This window comes from Chiloscyllium plagiosum, chromosome 4, assembly GCF_004010195.1.
Source record: "Chiloscyllium plagiosum isolate BGI_BamShark_2017 chromosome 4, ASM401019v2, whole genome shotgun sequence".
NCBI classification, from domain to species: Eukaryota; Metazoa; Chordata; class Chondrichthyes; order Orectolobiformes; family Hemiscylliidae; genus Chiloscyllium; species Chiloscyllium plagiosum.
The window spans coordinates 107,670,216-107,687,999 of record NC_057713.1 but is presented as its reverse complement, the minus strand read 5'-3'; the positions used below and the strand labels follow the sequence as shown (position 1 = coordinate 107,687,999).

General features: G+C 41.8%; 1 protein-coding gene across 26 annotated transcripts in view; it reads right to left on the bottom strand.

Moving 5' to 3' along the window:
* clasp2 (cytoplasmic linker associated protein 2) overlaps positions 1 to 6,559 on the bottom strand; it is a 320,784-nt gene extending 314,225 nt beyond the window's left edge. For 8 of the 26 annotated variants that reach the window (XM_043688860.1, XM_043688862.1, XM_043688866.1 and 5 more), the window contains exon 1: positions 5,936 to 6,546. In XM_043688860.1, coding sequence (XP_043544795.1) covers positions 5,936 to 6,136 — 201 coding nt within the window. In that variant the 5' untranslated portion in view covers positions 6,137 to 6,546. Of the gene's footprint in view, positions 1 to 5,935 lie in introns of all 26 variants that reach the window. The other 18 variants (XM_043688861.1, XM_043688864.1, XM_043688871.1 and 15 more) reach the window with 7 other exon arrangements.
* Between the last annotated feature and the right edge of the window lie 11,225 nt (positions 6,560 to 17,784).

The following is a 17,784-nucleotide window of genomic DNA, read 5'->3' as shown; positions in this document are numbered from 1 at the left end:
ATTCCCGCCTCAGGCGATTGACTGTGTGGAGTTTGCACGTTCTCCCCGTGTCTGTGTGGATTTCCTCCGGGTGCTCCGGTTTCCTCCCACAGTCCAAAGATGTGCCGGTCAGGTGAATTGGCCATGCTAAATTGCCCGTAGAGTTAGGTAAGGGGTAAATGTAGGTGTATGGGTGGGTTGCGCTTTGACGGGTCGGTGTGGACTTGTTGGGCCGAAGGCCTGTTTCCACACTGTCAGTAATCTAATCTAATCTAATCTACTCTACATAAGAACTAAAAGCAAGAGTAGGCAAATCAGCCTCGGCGATGTGATCATGGCTAATCCCATCTTGGCCTCAACTCCATTTTCCTGCTCGATCCCCATAACCCTTCAATCCATTATTAATTAAAAATCTATCCCCCCAAATGTCCCAAAATCTACCCCACTCCACAAGAAGAAATAATCTTTCAACACTGATTTTGTCAATCTCTCTTTAGGATCTTGTATATCTCAACTAGGTTTCCTCATTCTTCTGAACTTCAGAAGTACAGACCTAAACAGCTCAATCTCTCTCCAGAAGACAAACCTTTCATCTCTGGAATCAAATCCAGTGAATCCTCTCAAAATGCCTTCTCATGCAACCACATCCCTCCTCAAGTAATGGGACCAAAATTATCCAGTCTCACTTGTGTCTTATACAGTTTCAACAATACTTCCACACTTTTATAGACTATTCCTTTCTATTCTTTTGACCAAAATACACAATTTCTCGTTCCACATTAAACTTCAACTGCCAAATTTTGGCCCATTCACCTAGCCTATCTGCATCCATTTGTAAACTTATTTCTTCATTGCAACTTACTTTCCCATCTATTTTAGTGTCACCTGTAGTTGGCGATAGTACCTTCAATCTCTACATCCAAGTCATTGTTATAGATTGTAAATAGTTGGGACTGGAGTACTGAACCCTGCGGCACCCCACTCCAATCCACTATCCAAGCTGATCAGTCAGCCCATACAAAAGTCATGGAAAGAAACAGGTCATTTATCCTAGCTGATCCTCGTCAGTATCAATTACCTTAAAAGATGTCAAGAAGCAAACTTGAAGAGACCCAGAACACATTACCAGACACTAAGCAATCCTCAACCCTTCTCCCTGGTCATATTGAAAGTTTTAAGATCTTAGGATAACATTTTTACTCCAAGTGGAGTCATCCCAACGTCAGATTTGTTTAAAGCTGCAGTAGAGACTCAAGATCTGATAAACAAGCTTAAACCACTTGCAAACATTCTCAGCTAGAACTGAGAAGAAGTGTATCTCAGCCAACTTCACAGATATTAATCAATTCACTCCATGTGACATCAAGAAAACAGCTGAAGGCTCAGAATACTATCAAGGAAATAGAGCCTAACAACATTCCACCAAGGTACCAAAAATTTGTGCTCCAGAACTAGATGTGCCCAAACTGGGCAAGTACAGCTGCAATATTTATATCTACCCAATCCGTAAAAATGCTCATATATGTACTGTCCAAGAATAGTAGGGTAAATCCAACCTTGCTAACTGCTGCTATATCAGTTAACTCTCTCACTGGTAAAGTCATGAAGGGTATCATATAAGACATGATCAAGAGATGTGTACTCAGCAATAACCTGCTCACAGTTTGAATTCCATGAGGCATAAGTAGTGTCTGAACTCATTACACCTTTGATCAAAACATGGACAAAGGAACTCAACTCCAAAGGGGAGACCCACTGCCTTAGACACAGAGACCACACTTTACCTATTATGGCATCAAAGAACCTGAGCAAAGGCTCATGCAAATTTCAAACAAACACACAAACAGTCATTCAGGAGAATAATCACAGCTTGGACTTTCATATGGAAATGTGCTGAGATTGTGCACAGAAGAAATATAGTTTTCAGGTGAAGTCAAATTGGCCGTCTTTTGACTGCCCAGAATGACCAACTGTTCGAGGGATTCCTTTTCTCATGCACGACAATTTCTGTCTTGCAAGGTTCTCTTCAGCAAGCAAGATGAAAAGGTTGACTGCTTCTCCAGCTGGTTTTGGCTTTGGATGGTAGTTTCTAACACAGCTATTGGATGGAACATTAAGCAGTTCAAGGCAGGTAAAGTCTTGTATGGGCTCATCTACCTTAGAGGTATTACTGTTACAATCCCAGCTTATGTTATTACAGGATGTCGGATCCCAGACTGAAATCTATACTGATATCATTTTGTTTCTAATTTAATGAGGTGGTCTTTCATAGAAACCCAAGCACACATGCTGCAGATCTGATTTTAAACCATAAAACAGAACAAGCTTATTACGCAAAGGTAAAAAAAAAAGGACTAACAAAAATCCAAGCTGATTTACATGTCACAAGTTGAAATTTTTCAAAACACAATATTTCATCTATTCCAATTGGATCTCTTTACAGAACTCAAACCAGTGAGAATTCCTTTCTTGATCACACCTATAATGTTCAATTTAACTGCAGCTTTCAAATTCTGGTTGCAAGTTTGAAAGCCTTTCCAATGAGTATTTGCATTACTGAGCTTAGACTTTCTCAACTTCGAATACACCTTCCAGGTTCTAACCTAACATATCTGGTCTGGAACTCTCAAACTTAAATTCCTTACACTGAGACCACCTATTTGTCAACTGTTCTGAACTAACTCTTTTCTTAAGTATCCAGTTTTAACTAAATTCTGTGAATGGAAACAAAATGATTTTAACTATAGGTTTATTTCCCTAAGCAAAATATTCCTGACCCCTTGAAAGCAAGTTAATGCTGTTTACTGACTCTTCTAAAATTCTCCCATTGCAAACCAATGCCTATCACCAATCCTGAAAGCCTCAAGGGAGGAAAAATAGTGGAAGCTGTGACCATTTTCTAAACTTCACTGGCTACAGATATACTACCAAAAGGCAAGACAATTGGTAATTTTGTACTAGTACAAGAACAAAAAACAACAGGGAGAAAGAGTTAAATTGAGTAAATGTAAGTCCATCAAGCTAACCTCTGAGCAGGGCAAGTGCTTAGAAAGATTTAAGATGTAGAATTGTTATGTTACTTAATGGAATTCTTTCACTCTCAATGATCAGTAGACACTGGGATTATTGAATTTTTCCCAAGGTGAAATTGAATAGTTATTTTAATTTCGGTGACCAGGATGAAAGTGCATTAAGATCACGATCATATCAGTCATGATCACTTGCTTGGTGAAATGGGCTAAAGGGGCCAAACAGTTCATTATTACTCTTTTTTAAATGTTTTGAATCAACAAATCAGAAAGGGTTGGGTTAAGGGTAGCACTTCAGGACTCTTCATGGACTAGAGCAAGGTGTTTTTCACAAGGCTTCATGATAGACTTCTCAGTAAAGCAAAACCCATGGGATTAGATTAGATTAGATTACTTACAGTGTGGAAACGGGCTGTTCGGCCCAACAAGTCCACACTGACCCTCCGAAAAGCAACTCACTCAGACTCATTACTCCTTCACCCAACACGACGGTGTTTTAAAAAATTCTCATAGATTACTTACAGTGTGGAAACGGGCTGTTCGGCCCAACAAGTCCACACTGACCCTCCGAAAAGCAACTCACTCAGACTCATTTTAACCCTTTCACCACAGACGGGTAATTTAGCATGGCCAATTCACCTAACCTGCACATTTTTGGACTGTGGGAGGAAACCCACGTAGACACAGGGAGAATGTGCAAACTCCACACAGACAGTTGCCTGAGGCGGATCCAAGCGAAAGTTGGTTCAAAATTGGTGTCGTGGCAGGAAGCAAAGGGCAATAATCATTCAGAGTTTTTGAGAGATGAAGATTGTTTCGTGTGGGGTCCCACAAGACTGAACAGTTGGCAAATAGCATAAAAAATTAAAATTAAAATGATTAAGAGATCTCCAAAAAGAGATAAAAATCATCCATGTGTTTCAGAGGTAGAAAAAAGCTCAAAAGTTGTGGAAGGAATCAATGAACAGATCAAATAGACAGAAAAATGGCATACATAATTCAATCTGAAAAAACCCAGAGGTAAACCTCAAGGAGGACAAACATATATGAAGACAATAGCATAATTCTGAAAGAGAGACAGGAACAAAAAAAAAAGGACCTACAACTGCATGCCCACAGATACTTGAAGCGAGGAAGCTGGTTTAAGAAGTTAGTGGAATCTTTTATTAGCCAAGGCATTAAATATAACAACTGGGAGGTTCTGCTTCAATGGTACAAAAACACTAAACTAGATGACAGCTCAAGCATTGCAGGGAATTCTGGTCATCACATTGAAGGAAGGATGTGATGTGATCACATTCAAGTGGGTGCACAGGAGATTTAAAGGACGCAACCACAACTGTAAAAGTTTTAGCTATGAGAAAAGTCTGTATAGGCAGGAATTATTTTCTCTGAAACAAAGAAGCCTGATGGGAAATTTGATGGAGTTGTTTTAGATTAGAGCTCACCTAAAACCCATTTTTCTTCAAAAGATCCAATAACTTGGATCTCACATTCAAATTAATTGACATAAGCTTTAGAGGGAAATTAAAGAGAAATCCTTTCAACTAGAGAGTAAATCATTTCATACTGATCAACAGCACAGCACGCTTGAGCATTTCATGCACTACATAGCCAAACTATTTAAAGTAACATAAGTAAACAAGTAAGCCTTTACAACAAAATTAAAGGGACACAAGCTTCGGCAGTTTCACTTTACTTCCCAAAATGTCTTGCAAGTTTGGCAAAGTAGACTGACAATTATCAGGCGAAAGAATCATTTAAATCGGAAAAAAGTAGTTTACATTGACATTAAAAAAAAACTTATTGACGCATTTACGTTGAAATAGCTAAAAGGCAAGTACAAAGATCCACTATTAAATACTGTGACTCTTCATTAAGCATACAAACAGCAATTGCCGAACTTCTATGTTAGGAAGACATCGAACATTTTTGCTTTGGTGGAAAAGAAAAAAAAAATTAAAAAAAAGGTCAACTTGGCAGTCAACTACAAATCTTCGGGTCCTGTTAACGACCAGCTCAAAAATTTAAATTTCAAGCAAAACAAAGCCTGACAGACAACTACAATTTCGCTGTTTGCATCTTTTTAAGTATCGCTTTCCATCGACACGCCCAAAAGTATCACTGTTTTAACGCTGCAAAACCTCCACAACAATCAACAGTCTGCTTTCTGATGACTTTTCATTGAACTTGCCAGTACAATATTCCATCTAAACACATCAGAAAAAGAAACTCGCTAAAGGGCTGATATTTATTCATGCTGTGAAATAAAATTAACTCACTGTAGCTAAATAAAATTAGTTGACGGCAGAATAAAATTGATGTCAGAACAGTGGTGCAAATACTGGCAGAATCCCCCAACTCAAGTCACAGTGCAACACTTTGCACGTCACAGGATACTGCTGCAAACATTTAGGGATACCACCATCAAAAAAGATGTCACAACATTCTGCATGCTACCAGATGCTGCAGCATATCAGGGATACCGATTCGAGGAAGTCGAAAGCATTGCAACTTGCCAACTCAACTATAGCAGTGAATCAATAAAAACGTTTGTACGTTTCTCTTCCCCATGGATCGCAAATGGATCTTAGTGATGTCAGAGGTCCCTGATGAATTTCAGAGACCGTGCAATCTGCTGACCAACATCGGGAAACGCCTGGCGGCTATTTGCACATTTGTTAAAATGCTCTTCAAGTCAATCTGTGGGGACAATTATTCCGACAATGACTACAGATCACAGACGATGTTCCGCCTACTGCCACAAGTAAGCCCAGCCTCAAAACAGCTGAGTTTCTTGCCGGATTCTGTGGCAAGGATTCCACTACAATATGAAGAAAGAGGAGGAGGGACCGGATGATGGATCGGAGTCGAAAGGGTGAAGGGGAATCACTTCACCAGCCTCACTGGACTCCGCCTTCTCTTACCTTGAAGTTGCTGGAGTTCACCCATCCCGTTAGCTCATCGACGATATCGTCCAGCATCCGCTTTTGGTCATGATCCACGTCCGTAGATTTCCTGGGGTCACCCAAGTAATCGATCAGCTCCTGGCCCACTTGCAGCCGCCGACTAACATCCCTTTGAGCCACCTGCTCCGAGAAATACTCCAAGCTGCATTCAGGCTCCATATCTGAACAGGGCCGGAGGCTCTCACAAAGTTACAATCGGCAATCTCTTTCCTCCTCTCCCTGCCCGAACTTCAGGTGACGCACTGTACACCTCCCTGCAGGTTCAGAATGGATTACACGGGAGTTTGCTGCTGTTATCCACCCTTGACAGATCTCAGTCGAGTGGCCAGTCCTTCGCCCTGGTCCCAGGCCTTTTACTCCTCACTCCTTCCACTCTTTTCACCCCCGCTCTTCCGTTAAGCGACTGGAGTCGCAGCAGTCACTCCTGACACGGGATATCATCTAACCCCTCCCAACCCTTGCAACTCCCCCCTTTCAACTTCGTAATTCGTCCCTAAAACGAATCATAAATAAAGAGGGGCGCGTACCGCACTAGCAATTGCCGAGTCCCTACGCCCACCCCCCATGGCAACAGGCCCATCCCCACATCCGCCCTGTTCACCCACCTCACGCAGCGGCGCATACGCACGCGCGCCGGGGGGACCGCTCCTGACGCAACAATCGGCTCCATCTGCTCGCGTGCTCGAGCTCGCGAATGCTTCCCGTTTGAAAAATCAAAGGGAGAAGCGGCTAGTGGCGGTATCCTATTTAGCGAAGAGCTATCCGGCACACGGCCAATAAATGGCATTTACAAACCGGCCATTATTGTTCAAGTTATCGATATTGAATCGGGAAGATTTTTTTAACGCAGGTACCAGCTGAACACTAAGTCAGAGTGTTAGTTTCCCAGAAGTTTGAAATAATGATTCTTTCTAAACTCCAATGCGAGAGTTTCATCGAATAAAATTCTCCAGTTACCCTACATAATACTGACTGACGCAGTGATGATGTGACATGCATGGTTATTTGCATAAGTCAATGAGTATATCTTTAATATTTAATAATGAGATAACATCTCTATTTGTCAATTCAACTATTGTAAATGAAAGAAAATCTACAATCGACTTTAATAATTTGTTATCAACACAACTTTACATGTTTTGAAATGGACCTTTGACTCAAACAGAATTGCAGAAAAAACACCGCAGTATGGAAACCAACCTACGTAACACAATTTCCATTTGGAGAGTAACATTGGGGTGGAGTGACTATTTTACATCATAGATCATAGAATCCCTACAGTGTGGAAACAGGCCATTTGGCCTTACAAGTCCACACCGACCCCCCAAAGAGTGACCCAGCCAGACCCATTCCCTTACATTTACTCCTGACTAATACAGGAGAAAGTGAGGTCTGCAGATGCCGGAGATCAGAGCCGAAAATGTGTTGCTGGAACAGCGCAGCAGGTCAGGCAGCATCCAGGGATCAGGAGAATCGACGTTTCGGGCATAAGCCCTTCTTCAGGAATCACATTTTCGGTCCTGACTAATACACCTAACCTACACATCCCTGGACACTAGGGGCAATTTAGCATAGCTGAAAATGTGTTGCTGGAAAAGCACAGCAGGTCACACAGCATCCAAGGAGCAGGAGAATCGACGTTTCAGGCTGCCCGAAACGTTGATTTTCCTGCTCCTTGGATGCTGCGCTTTTCCAGCAACACATTTTCAGCTCTGATCTCCAACATCTGCAGTCCTCACTTTCTCCTCGCAATTTAGCATAGCCAATTCACCTAATTAGAAAGTCTTTGGATTGTGGGAGGAAACCCACGCAGACATGGGGAGAATGTGCAAACTCTACACAGACATTTTGAGATTGAAATCGAACCTGGGTTCCTGGCACTGTGAGGCAGCAATGCTAACCACAGCCCCACTGTCTTGCAGAAACAGCCGTGTTTAAAGCTTTACAAAAGGAGGTTACTGCTGTGTAAGAGCAGAGGGAACTGATTCAATGTTACCCACCAAGCAGAATACTGTTGAGAGTTTGGTTTCTGTATGCAAGGAGAACAACAGATGGGGATCTTGATGTTTCTGTAATGTGACGTATCAACAATAAGCGTGACATTGTGTAAAAGTTACAGTGTAGCAGTTTGAAGATCCACTGGCATGCCCTCCTCCTTCCAGTGAGAAGAAGAGGTCATGTCATTGAGATGTCCAGCATGGAAACTTACACTTCGGTCCAACTCGTCCATGCCGACCAGATATCCCAACCTACTCTAGTCCCATTTGCCAGCATTTGGCCCATATCCCTCTAAACTCTTCCCATTCATATAGGCAAAAGGGAGGACAGCAGATGCTGAAAATCAGACTCTCGATTAGAGTGGTGCTGGAAAAGCACAGCAGGTCAGGCAGCATCCGAGGAGCAAGAAAATCAACGTTTCGGGCAAAAGCCCTTCATCATGAATGAAGGCAGGGAGTCTCCAGGGTGGAAAGATAAATGGGAGGGGGAGTGGGGTTGTGGTGAAGGTAGCAAAGAGTACAATAATTGGATGGGGGTGTGGATGAAGGTGATAGGTCAGAGAGGAAGGTGGAGCAGATAGGTGGGAAGGAAGATTGGCAGGTAGGACACGTCATGAGGATGGTGCTGAGGTGGAAGGTTGGAACTGGGGTAAGGTTGGGGGAGGGAAAATGAGGAAACTGGTGAAGTTGCCCTGGGGTTGAAGTGTTCCGAGACAGAAGATGAGGCATTCTTCCTCCAGGCATCGGGTGGTGAGAGAGTGGCGGTGGAGGAGGCCCAGGACCTGCATCTCCTCAGCAGAGTGGGAGGGGAAGTTGAAATGTTGGGCCACGGGGCGGTGGGGTTGATTGTTGCGCATGTCCCGGAGATGTTCCCTAAAGCGCCCTGCGAGGAGGCATCCAGTCTCCCCAATGCAGAGGAGACCACATTGGGAGTAACGGATACAATAAATGGCATTGGTGGATATGCAGGTGAAACTTTGATGGATATGGAAGGCTCCTTTGGGGCCTTGGATGGAGGTGGGGGGGGAGCCGTGTGCGAAAATTTGTAATTCCTGCGGTGGCAGGGGAAGGTGCCAGTAGGGGATGGTGGAATGCTGGGGAGCGTGTACCTGACCAGGTAGTCACAGAGGGAACTATCTTTGCAGAAAGTGGAAAGGGGTGGGAAGGAAAATATATCCCTGGTGGTGGGGTCCGTTTGGAGGTGGCGGAAATGTCGTCGGATGATGCAGTTTATGTGAGGGTTGGTTGGTGGAAGGCGAGATTAGATCTCATGGAATACAGGGAGAACTAGCCATTTGGATACAGAACTGGCTCAATGGTAGAAGATAGAGGGTGGTGGTGGAGGTTGTTTTTCAGATTGGAGGCCTGTGACCAACGGATCGCTGCTGGGTCCATTACTCTTTGTCATTTATATAAATGATTTGGATGCGAGCATAAGGGGTATAGTTAGTAAATTTGCAGATTACACCAAAATTGGAGGTGTAGTGGACAACGAAGAAGCTTATCTCAGATTACAACGGGATTTTGATCAGATGGGTCAACGGGCTGAGGAGTGGCAGATGGAGTTTAATTTAGGTAAATGCGAGGTGCTGCTTTTTTGGAAAGCAAATCTTAGCAGGACTTATACACTTAATGGTAAGGTCCAAGGGAGTGTTGCTGAACAGAGACCTTGGAGTGCGGGTTCATAGCTCCTTGAAAGTAGAGTCACAAGTAAATAGGGGTAGTGAAGAAGGCGTTTGGTATGCTTTCCTTTATTGGTCAAAGTATTGCGTACAGGAGTTGGGAGGTCATGTTGCGGCCATACAAAACATTGGTTAGGCCACTTTTGGAATATTTCATACAATTCTGGTCTCCTTTCTATCGGAAGGATGTTGTGAAACTTGAAAGGATTCAGAATAGATTTACAAGGATCTTGCCAGGGTTGGAGGATTTGAGCTGTATATGGGGAGAGGTTGAATAGACTGGAGCTGTTTTCCTGGAGTGTTGGAGGCTGAGGGGTGACCTTATAGAGGTTTATAAAATCGTGAGGGGCATGGATAGGGTAAATAGATAAGGTCTCTTCACTGGGGTGGGGGGCATCCAGAACTAGACAGCATACATTTAGGGTGAGAGGGGAAAGATATAAAAGGGTCCTAAGGGGCAACTTTTTCACGCAGAGGGTGGTGTGAGTGTGGAAATGGGCTGCCAGAGGAAGTGGTGGAGGTTAGTACAATTGTAACATTTAAAAGGCATCTGGATGGGTATATGAATTGGAAGGGTTTGGAGGATATGGGCCAGGTGCTGGCAAGTGGGACTAAATTGGGTTGGGATATCTGATCGGCATGGACGAATTGGACCGAAGAGTCTGTTTCCATGCTATACATTTCTATGACTTTAAATGAATGAATGAATGGAAAAATACTGCACTCAAACATTTATGACATGAATAAACCTCCTGTCACTTTTGCACCAGCAAAAGATTAGTCTTTTTGTTACACCTCACTAGGAAAGCCTGGCTGGAAATCAAGTCTCACTATTCCTGGGGTTGTTACAAAAGTTAAAGATTTTAGAAGAATACTCAAAGTTTCTCAATTTACCTAATTTTTAGACCCTGACTAACAAATCATGGACCAAGTTTCTGTACTTAAGAACTGCTATTTATAACAAGTAACTAGATTCCTGCTACAGTTAAACAATTACGAACCACTTACATATAACTACTCATTAAAATTCTAATAAGCCTTATAAAACTCCCCTATATACAAATGCAGACAGATAAAAAACAACCCTAGGTGCTTGGGACATAAGAAAAGACAAGGTAGACAGTTCAATGGACCTGTTCCACAGGATTTGCTAAGATGATCCTCTTGGCTTGTCAAACCCGGTGTTTAAAATGGTATCTCCATCTCCTCTGTTCTAACGGAAACTGTCCCATTTCCCAGGACACCCACCAACCCCTTAGTCAGATTTATACATCCTGATATCGGGCAACAGGCTAGCAAATCTGTTCTGTAACTGCTTCATCACTTCGATATCTCTGGGTATGTAGCTGAAAATGCCCAATTGCCCATAGCAAAATTTGTAATTTATTCATTCTGCTTTTATGGACTGGGTGTAAATTCGGAAAAAAAGATGTATTTTAGACATGTATAATGAACTAGCCAGCAAACGTTGTCATGGATGTGGCAATTGCTCAGGTCAAGACGGCTTCTTCAGGATATAATAGTATTTAAGCAGGGATTTCTTTTGCAATGTCAGCATTGTTGATTCTCAGCTGTTGGATGATCTTTTCAATCTCATGTTGGGGCTGCTCTGAGATGGTGACAGATGATGGAGTGCAGTCAAATTCACTCACATAGAGGGCTGAGTGACAATTGTGGAGATCCTCAAGGTGCTTCCTCAAACGAGAGTGTTCATCACTTCCGTGATCATCGTGAGTGCCACTCCATTCTTAGCTCTTCTTAGTTCTTAAAGAAAAGAGATAAAATCAATTGAGTGGTATTCTTGCTGTCTGGCACATTGAATGTTTTTGAAAATATCTTCCTCAAATGACTCCCTCAGGATGTCCTGAAATCTTCTCTGAAAGAAATGTAATATTTCCACTGATTCATCGGAATCTCCCGTCCAAGACCATCTAATTTGGAGAAGTATCTATGAAGTAGCCAATCATTTTGAGCATCTCCAACAGGCCCAGATGGAAAACAAGGCAAAAAGTAAACAGAGCGTGTAAAAACCTGAGCATTCCACCCACGTTGGAAAACTCCACCTGTGGCAATGTTGTGGATCCAATATTGGACTGTATAATCACCTCAGGAGACAACAGCGGAAGAAAATTATCCTCAGTCCTGAGGGACTGCCTTCAAAGGAGAAAATTGTGTAAAAGCATTTCATAAGACATATTTTATTTGTTTTAATGAGTGAATGCAAATCTTGCTTTTTGCTTTCATTTGGTGTATTATTTTCCTGTTAACTAATAATTAATTTTTGTTGATTTTAGTTTTGTTTAGAAGTGTTAACACTTACTTGTTATTTTATTCATTAACACATAAGTTTTAACAGATAAGGGGTGACCCTATAGAGGCTTATAAAATTATGAGGATTATGGATAGGGTGAATAGCCAAGGTCTTTCTCCTGAGGTCGGTGGAGTCCAAAACTAGAGTGCATAGGTTTAACGTGAGAGGGAAAAGATTTAACAAGGACCTGAGGGATATCTTTTTCACAAAGAGGGTGGTGCATGGATGGGACAAGCTGCCAGAGGAAGTGGTGGAGGCAGATACAATTATAACAATTAAAAGCCTTTGGAACAATATATGAATAGGAAGAGTTTAGACGGATATGGGCTAAATGCTGGCAAATGGGGCTCTGGTCAGATCGGATGTCTGGTCAGCGTAGAAAAGTTGGACCAAAGGGTCTGTTTCAATTCTATATGACTCTAAATTAAATTTTGTCTCCCAGTTTATTTTAATTTGTATTTGAAAATGCATCTCTTTTTTAAAAACTGTCCATCTGTCTAGAGTTCTAAATAAATTAATTACCCCAAGTCTTTTGCTTTTTTTTCCAAAAACAATGGTACAGGTAGTCCTCCTATAATGCTACTGTTGCATTCTCAGATGAAGCTGTGTTATAGAAAATCATGCAACAGAAAGAATGAGGCCTATGGGAAAAACATGGTTGGGGCGAGCCAGTAAAAATCGAAACAAAAGTAGTCGTTAGCCTAACACAAAAGATAACACAGTCTAAGTAAATTTTGACTTGTTCTAACTGACCTGTTGTATGGTAATGTATAGTGCAATTCCAACTGATTACTGTCAATTGGCATCTGTATCTGCTGGCTGCAGCACATTCCAGCCATCTTTCTGATCCTATCCAATGGTAACACTGCACAAGTCCGATCACAGAATGAAACCTGTCTTGATAGACCAAGAGTTGAATCTTAATTTCTTTCACTAAGTGTCAGTTTTGTCAAGTTTTTCAGAGGGTTTCACATTATGATGCTTGGGGGTGTCTATCACCTTTTTTCCCCAAAACACACCTGATTTATGATTTATGACCTACCCCACCCTTTAGTGCTCCTCTCACACATTCTAGCACCATCATACTATGTGCCATTTCCAAAACAAGTCACCACTTCCTGGATATCCCAGATTTGACCAACATTCTGGTGCACCATCTTTAAAAAGATATTGTGCACCCAGGCAACAGCTATCAGTCTGCATGGTTTCTGACATTGGCCTGGATGTGGCAGATGGGGTTGGGGTGATGCAGAGGCAGTACGTCCTTCTCTCCCAGGCAGACATTCTACTGGAACCACACCAACCTGGACCAGGATTACCTTTCAGCAGGAAAATTGATAATGAAGGGCTTTTGCCTGAAACGTCGATTTTCCTGTTCCTCAGATGCTGCCTGACCTGCTGTGCTTTTCCAGCACCACTCTAATCTAAACTCTGATTTCCAGCATCTGCAGTCCTCACTCTTGCCTAGGATTACCATTCAGGCCAGTGTAGTCTCAACCATCCTAAGGAATGCACAAATTGTAGGAAGAAGATCAATGACCTTCTCCACTCTGCTAGTGAAAGTGCCACTATCTTCTTGTTGATACCTCACACTCACACTCTGTCTCTGTTACCTACCATTTCCTGCAACATTTTCCCTACTCACTTTCATCCTCACAAACATCTGACCCTGACTAATCCTGAATGTCTTCTGCACAGCCTACTCACCCGACAGGATATCTTCTCTCCCTCACCTACTATGTGCCAGGTTTCCTGACTGTAACCACCCTGGGCAGCTGACTGACCATATACAAGCCCCTGTACAGGTAGCTCTTCTATAACATGATAGTTGCATTGTTCTGCAACCCCGCATTATAGAAAAATCGCGCTTTAGAAACAGCACTTAAAGTGTTGGCAGTGTAATCACGTTACAGCCAACATACGTTTTAAAAGTTTGCACTTTAGAAATAATGTCCCCAATTCTTCAATCGCATTATAGCGAATTTGTGTTAACAAAACATGTTGTGGCAGAATGACATATTGCTGGACACAAAAATGTTGTGCGTCTTCATTTGACATAAAGTAGCATCCTGCAATATGTCCTTTGCCCAGCTGTACTTCTTCTTGAGCTCTATGTTACAAATCTGAAACTTAGGTTTCTCTTCCCTTTCTCTATAAGTCTGTTTTCTACCAGTTTTTCAGCTTCCTGATATGTCTGATCTGTTTGACTTCCTACATTTCATATTTCTTTTGGTTTAAGCACTCCGCATTTCTCAGTTTTTTATCGGTTTCCAGGAAATCATTTTCTGCATGTGATTTGATGTTGAATGTGCAGTTCACTAATTTTGCTGTCTGACGTCAGTACTGTTATTCATTTCCTTTTTCAGTTCTTCCATTTGAAGTGTGTGCTTTTGAAGTTTTGATTTAATGTTCAGAATCTCCCTGTACCAACTGTACAAGGTACCATGTTAATGTTTCAAGTCCAGTGACCTTTCAAGGTTCACTGGACCTGAAATGTTAATTCTGTTTTCTCTCCACAGATGCTGCCAGACCTGCTGAGTTTTTACAGCAATTTCAGTTTTTGTTTCTGACTTCCAGCATCCACAGTTCGTTGGGGTTTTTTGTACAATATGTCCTGCTCAGCCTTAGTATTTCCAGGTCAATTACTTTATTTTCTAAATTTTCTTTTGGAGTACTATCAGTTTCTGAAAATCTTTTTTAGATTCCTGGATTTTCTGAATGATCTTTCTTTCATTTTCTTGCAAGGGTTCTTTGTGTTTTTCAGTATCTGATTACAGATTTTTGCAGCAATTTGTGTTTGAAAGTTATATCGCAGAACAATAGAATTTATCCAATTTGTAGGTGCTGTGACTATAATGGGAAAACATTTACAAAACATAATCAGGAACTAAATTAATTTTTAGAACAATATGAATGAATAATCACAACCTTCATAAAATTGTTATTCACAAATCATGTCTGACAAATGTCATGTTAGTGGTAAATATGGACTGTTGAATTTTAACTTCCACCAGTTGATTGTTTAAAGGCTTTTCTTAAAAAAAAGTACTTGAAATGCTGGAGTGGGTACCTGACAATAGATTGCAGCAAGCTTTGTGAGACCAGTTGAAATCAATAAAATCATCTACATTTAAATTACCATTTTTATCAAAAGACTTCAAAACCAGGCAACAAATCAGAGTGAAGAAAATCACATCAGGGAATCCAAGGTGGCAGCATCCTGTTAGGATTGCATTTGATGGGCTCCGCGCTACAACACCAACCCGACAGAGCCAGAACCCCTCCCAAACACTGTACTGTGAGTAAACACACAGTACAGAAGCTAGAAACCTGTAAAATTCAATTTTGTTCTTGCAGCTGGAGAGAGCTTCAGACCTGGTATTCTTTAAGATATCCAGCGAAGCTTCAGATCAATCATAATGGATCCATACATGTGTTCAACTCACTAGAGAAAGCAAAGAACTTTGTGGACATATTGACTTAAGTCAAATAGCCGAACAGAGTTTGTTTCTCATTAAAAAGGACTTGATGGAGTCTCCTTTCTCGTAAAAAGTTGCGTGAAATGATTTCTGAGATGGCTAGAGTATTTATCTTTAATCTCTAAGTTATGTTAAGGGATAGGTGACATATTTATTTTTAGTTTACTTGTCTATAGTGGTAACCTTGCTCTTGGCGTTTTTTTCTCTACGGTTAGTAGGGTTCTGGATGTGCAGGTACCCCCTTTGAATGGGGGGTAAACTCCTCCACTCAGTGTCTTTGGTGATTTTTGCTTCGTTTTTCTATTTTTGCTGTATATGGTTTTTGTAAGGTTTATAAATTTGTTGGCTGTAGTTATTTTAGTCTGTGTAGTTTTTGGGTTTTGTGGATTATTTTGCATTAAAGCTCAGCGATCTGTAGTTCGAGTTCTTCCTCTCTGGAATCTAAATGGTGCTATAGAAGGCTATGACTAAGGCTGTGTTTAAGTGGTGCACCTAGAATATTAAGGGGAGTATTTGCCTGTCAAGAGGAAGAAGGTACTTTCCAGCCTTAAAAGGGAGAGGGTGGATATTGCCTAATTACAAGAACCACACTTGCATGATGCAGAGCATTTGAAGCTGCAACAGAATGGGTATGATCAGGCTTATTTTTCATCTTTCAATTTGAGGAGTAAAGGGGTGGCCATTTTAGTTAGAAAGAATCTCCCATTAAAGTTATTTGAGTGCATTAAAGACACACATGTGAGGTTTGTAATCCTTAAAGCTTTGGTACATGGGGAAGAATACGGGATCTTAAATGTTTGCTGTCTCCCGGCCCACCTCCTTAAATTCTTGACAGACACACTTTCTAGGCTGGTTAACATTGTATCCCAGCATATTATTGTAGGAGGGGATTTCAATTGTCTCATAGACCCCACGGTAGACAGATTACCCAAAGACCTGCCAATATCTTCTTCACAATCTAAATAGTTAAGGGATTTGTGTGCTGAATTGGGGTTCATAGATGTTTGGCAGCAGCCTTCATCCTACTAGCAGGGACTTCATGTTATTTTCAAACCCACATAAATGCCATACTAGGATTGATCTTTTTCTGACCACCACAGCACATCTGGACTCAGTGGCGTCATATACAAATGGCAATATCACTACTTCCGATCACGCCCCAGTGTATTTAATGGTTAAGAGTAAGAATACTGTGGTAGGCTTGAGGCACTGGCTACTGGACCCCTTCATCCTCAAGGACAGCAAAATTATTGTATTCTTTTCTCCTGAGTACATGGCTTTTTTAGATATTAAATCAGGCTCGGCCAGTAGCCAATCCATTCTTTGGAAAACAGCTCATGCCTATGTTAGAGGGTTGGTTATTTCCAATTCAGCCAGTAAGAAGCAACAGGCAGGTGAGCAGCAATGCTTGCTCGATACGCATCTGAAGGTAGCTGAAAAGGCATTCTTTGACAGACTATTGCTGGTTAAACTGCAGAGGATCACGGCGCTTCGGTCTACGCTGAACTCCATGCTCATGTGGGCAGCCAAGAGAGAGCTTACATTTGCAAGTCAAAGGCTGTTTGAGGATGGGGATAAGCTGGGCAAGTACTGCGTACCTTGTGAGGAAAGGAGTGCCCCCCAAGCCATTACCTCAACCAGAGAGGACACTGGAAATTTGACCTACGATTCTGAAAGGATTAATGCAGCATTCCGGATATTTTACTCTGAATTATACCAATCTGAAAGCTGTGAGAGTGGGTGGATTAGGATGGAATCTTTTTATAAGAATTTGGACCTTCCAGAGTGACCCCTGAACAAGAATCTCTCCTCAATGCTACACTGTCAGAGTAAGAGGTGCAGGATACTGTGAGGCGGCTCCAGAATGGAAAGGTGTCAGGTCCTGACGGGTTCCCCAGTGAGTTCTATAAGGAATTTATAAGTGTATTGTCAGGGCTGATGCCTTGTCTATCTAATGACTCACATTGTCGCGGCCTCCTCCCAACATCTCTAAGAGAGGCGAACATCTCTCTCATTCTTAAAAAAGGGAAGGCCCCGGAGGACTGTGCTTCCTGTAGGCCCATTTCACTCCTTAATGTCAACTTCAAAAGCTTAGCTAGAAACTGTACTGTCCTCCATCATTGAGGATGACCAGATAGGGTTCATAAAAGGACGGATAATGTCAGGAGATTATTTAACATGATCCAAGTATATCAACAGTGATCAGTACAGGGATTGGAGATCTCCTCAGATACGGAAAAAGCATTTGACAGGTTTGAGCAGCCATATCTTTTTCATACTTTGAAGCAGTTTGGCCTGGGAGAGACTTTCATCAGGTAGGTGGAGGTTTTGCATAGTC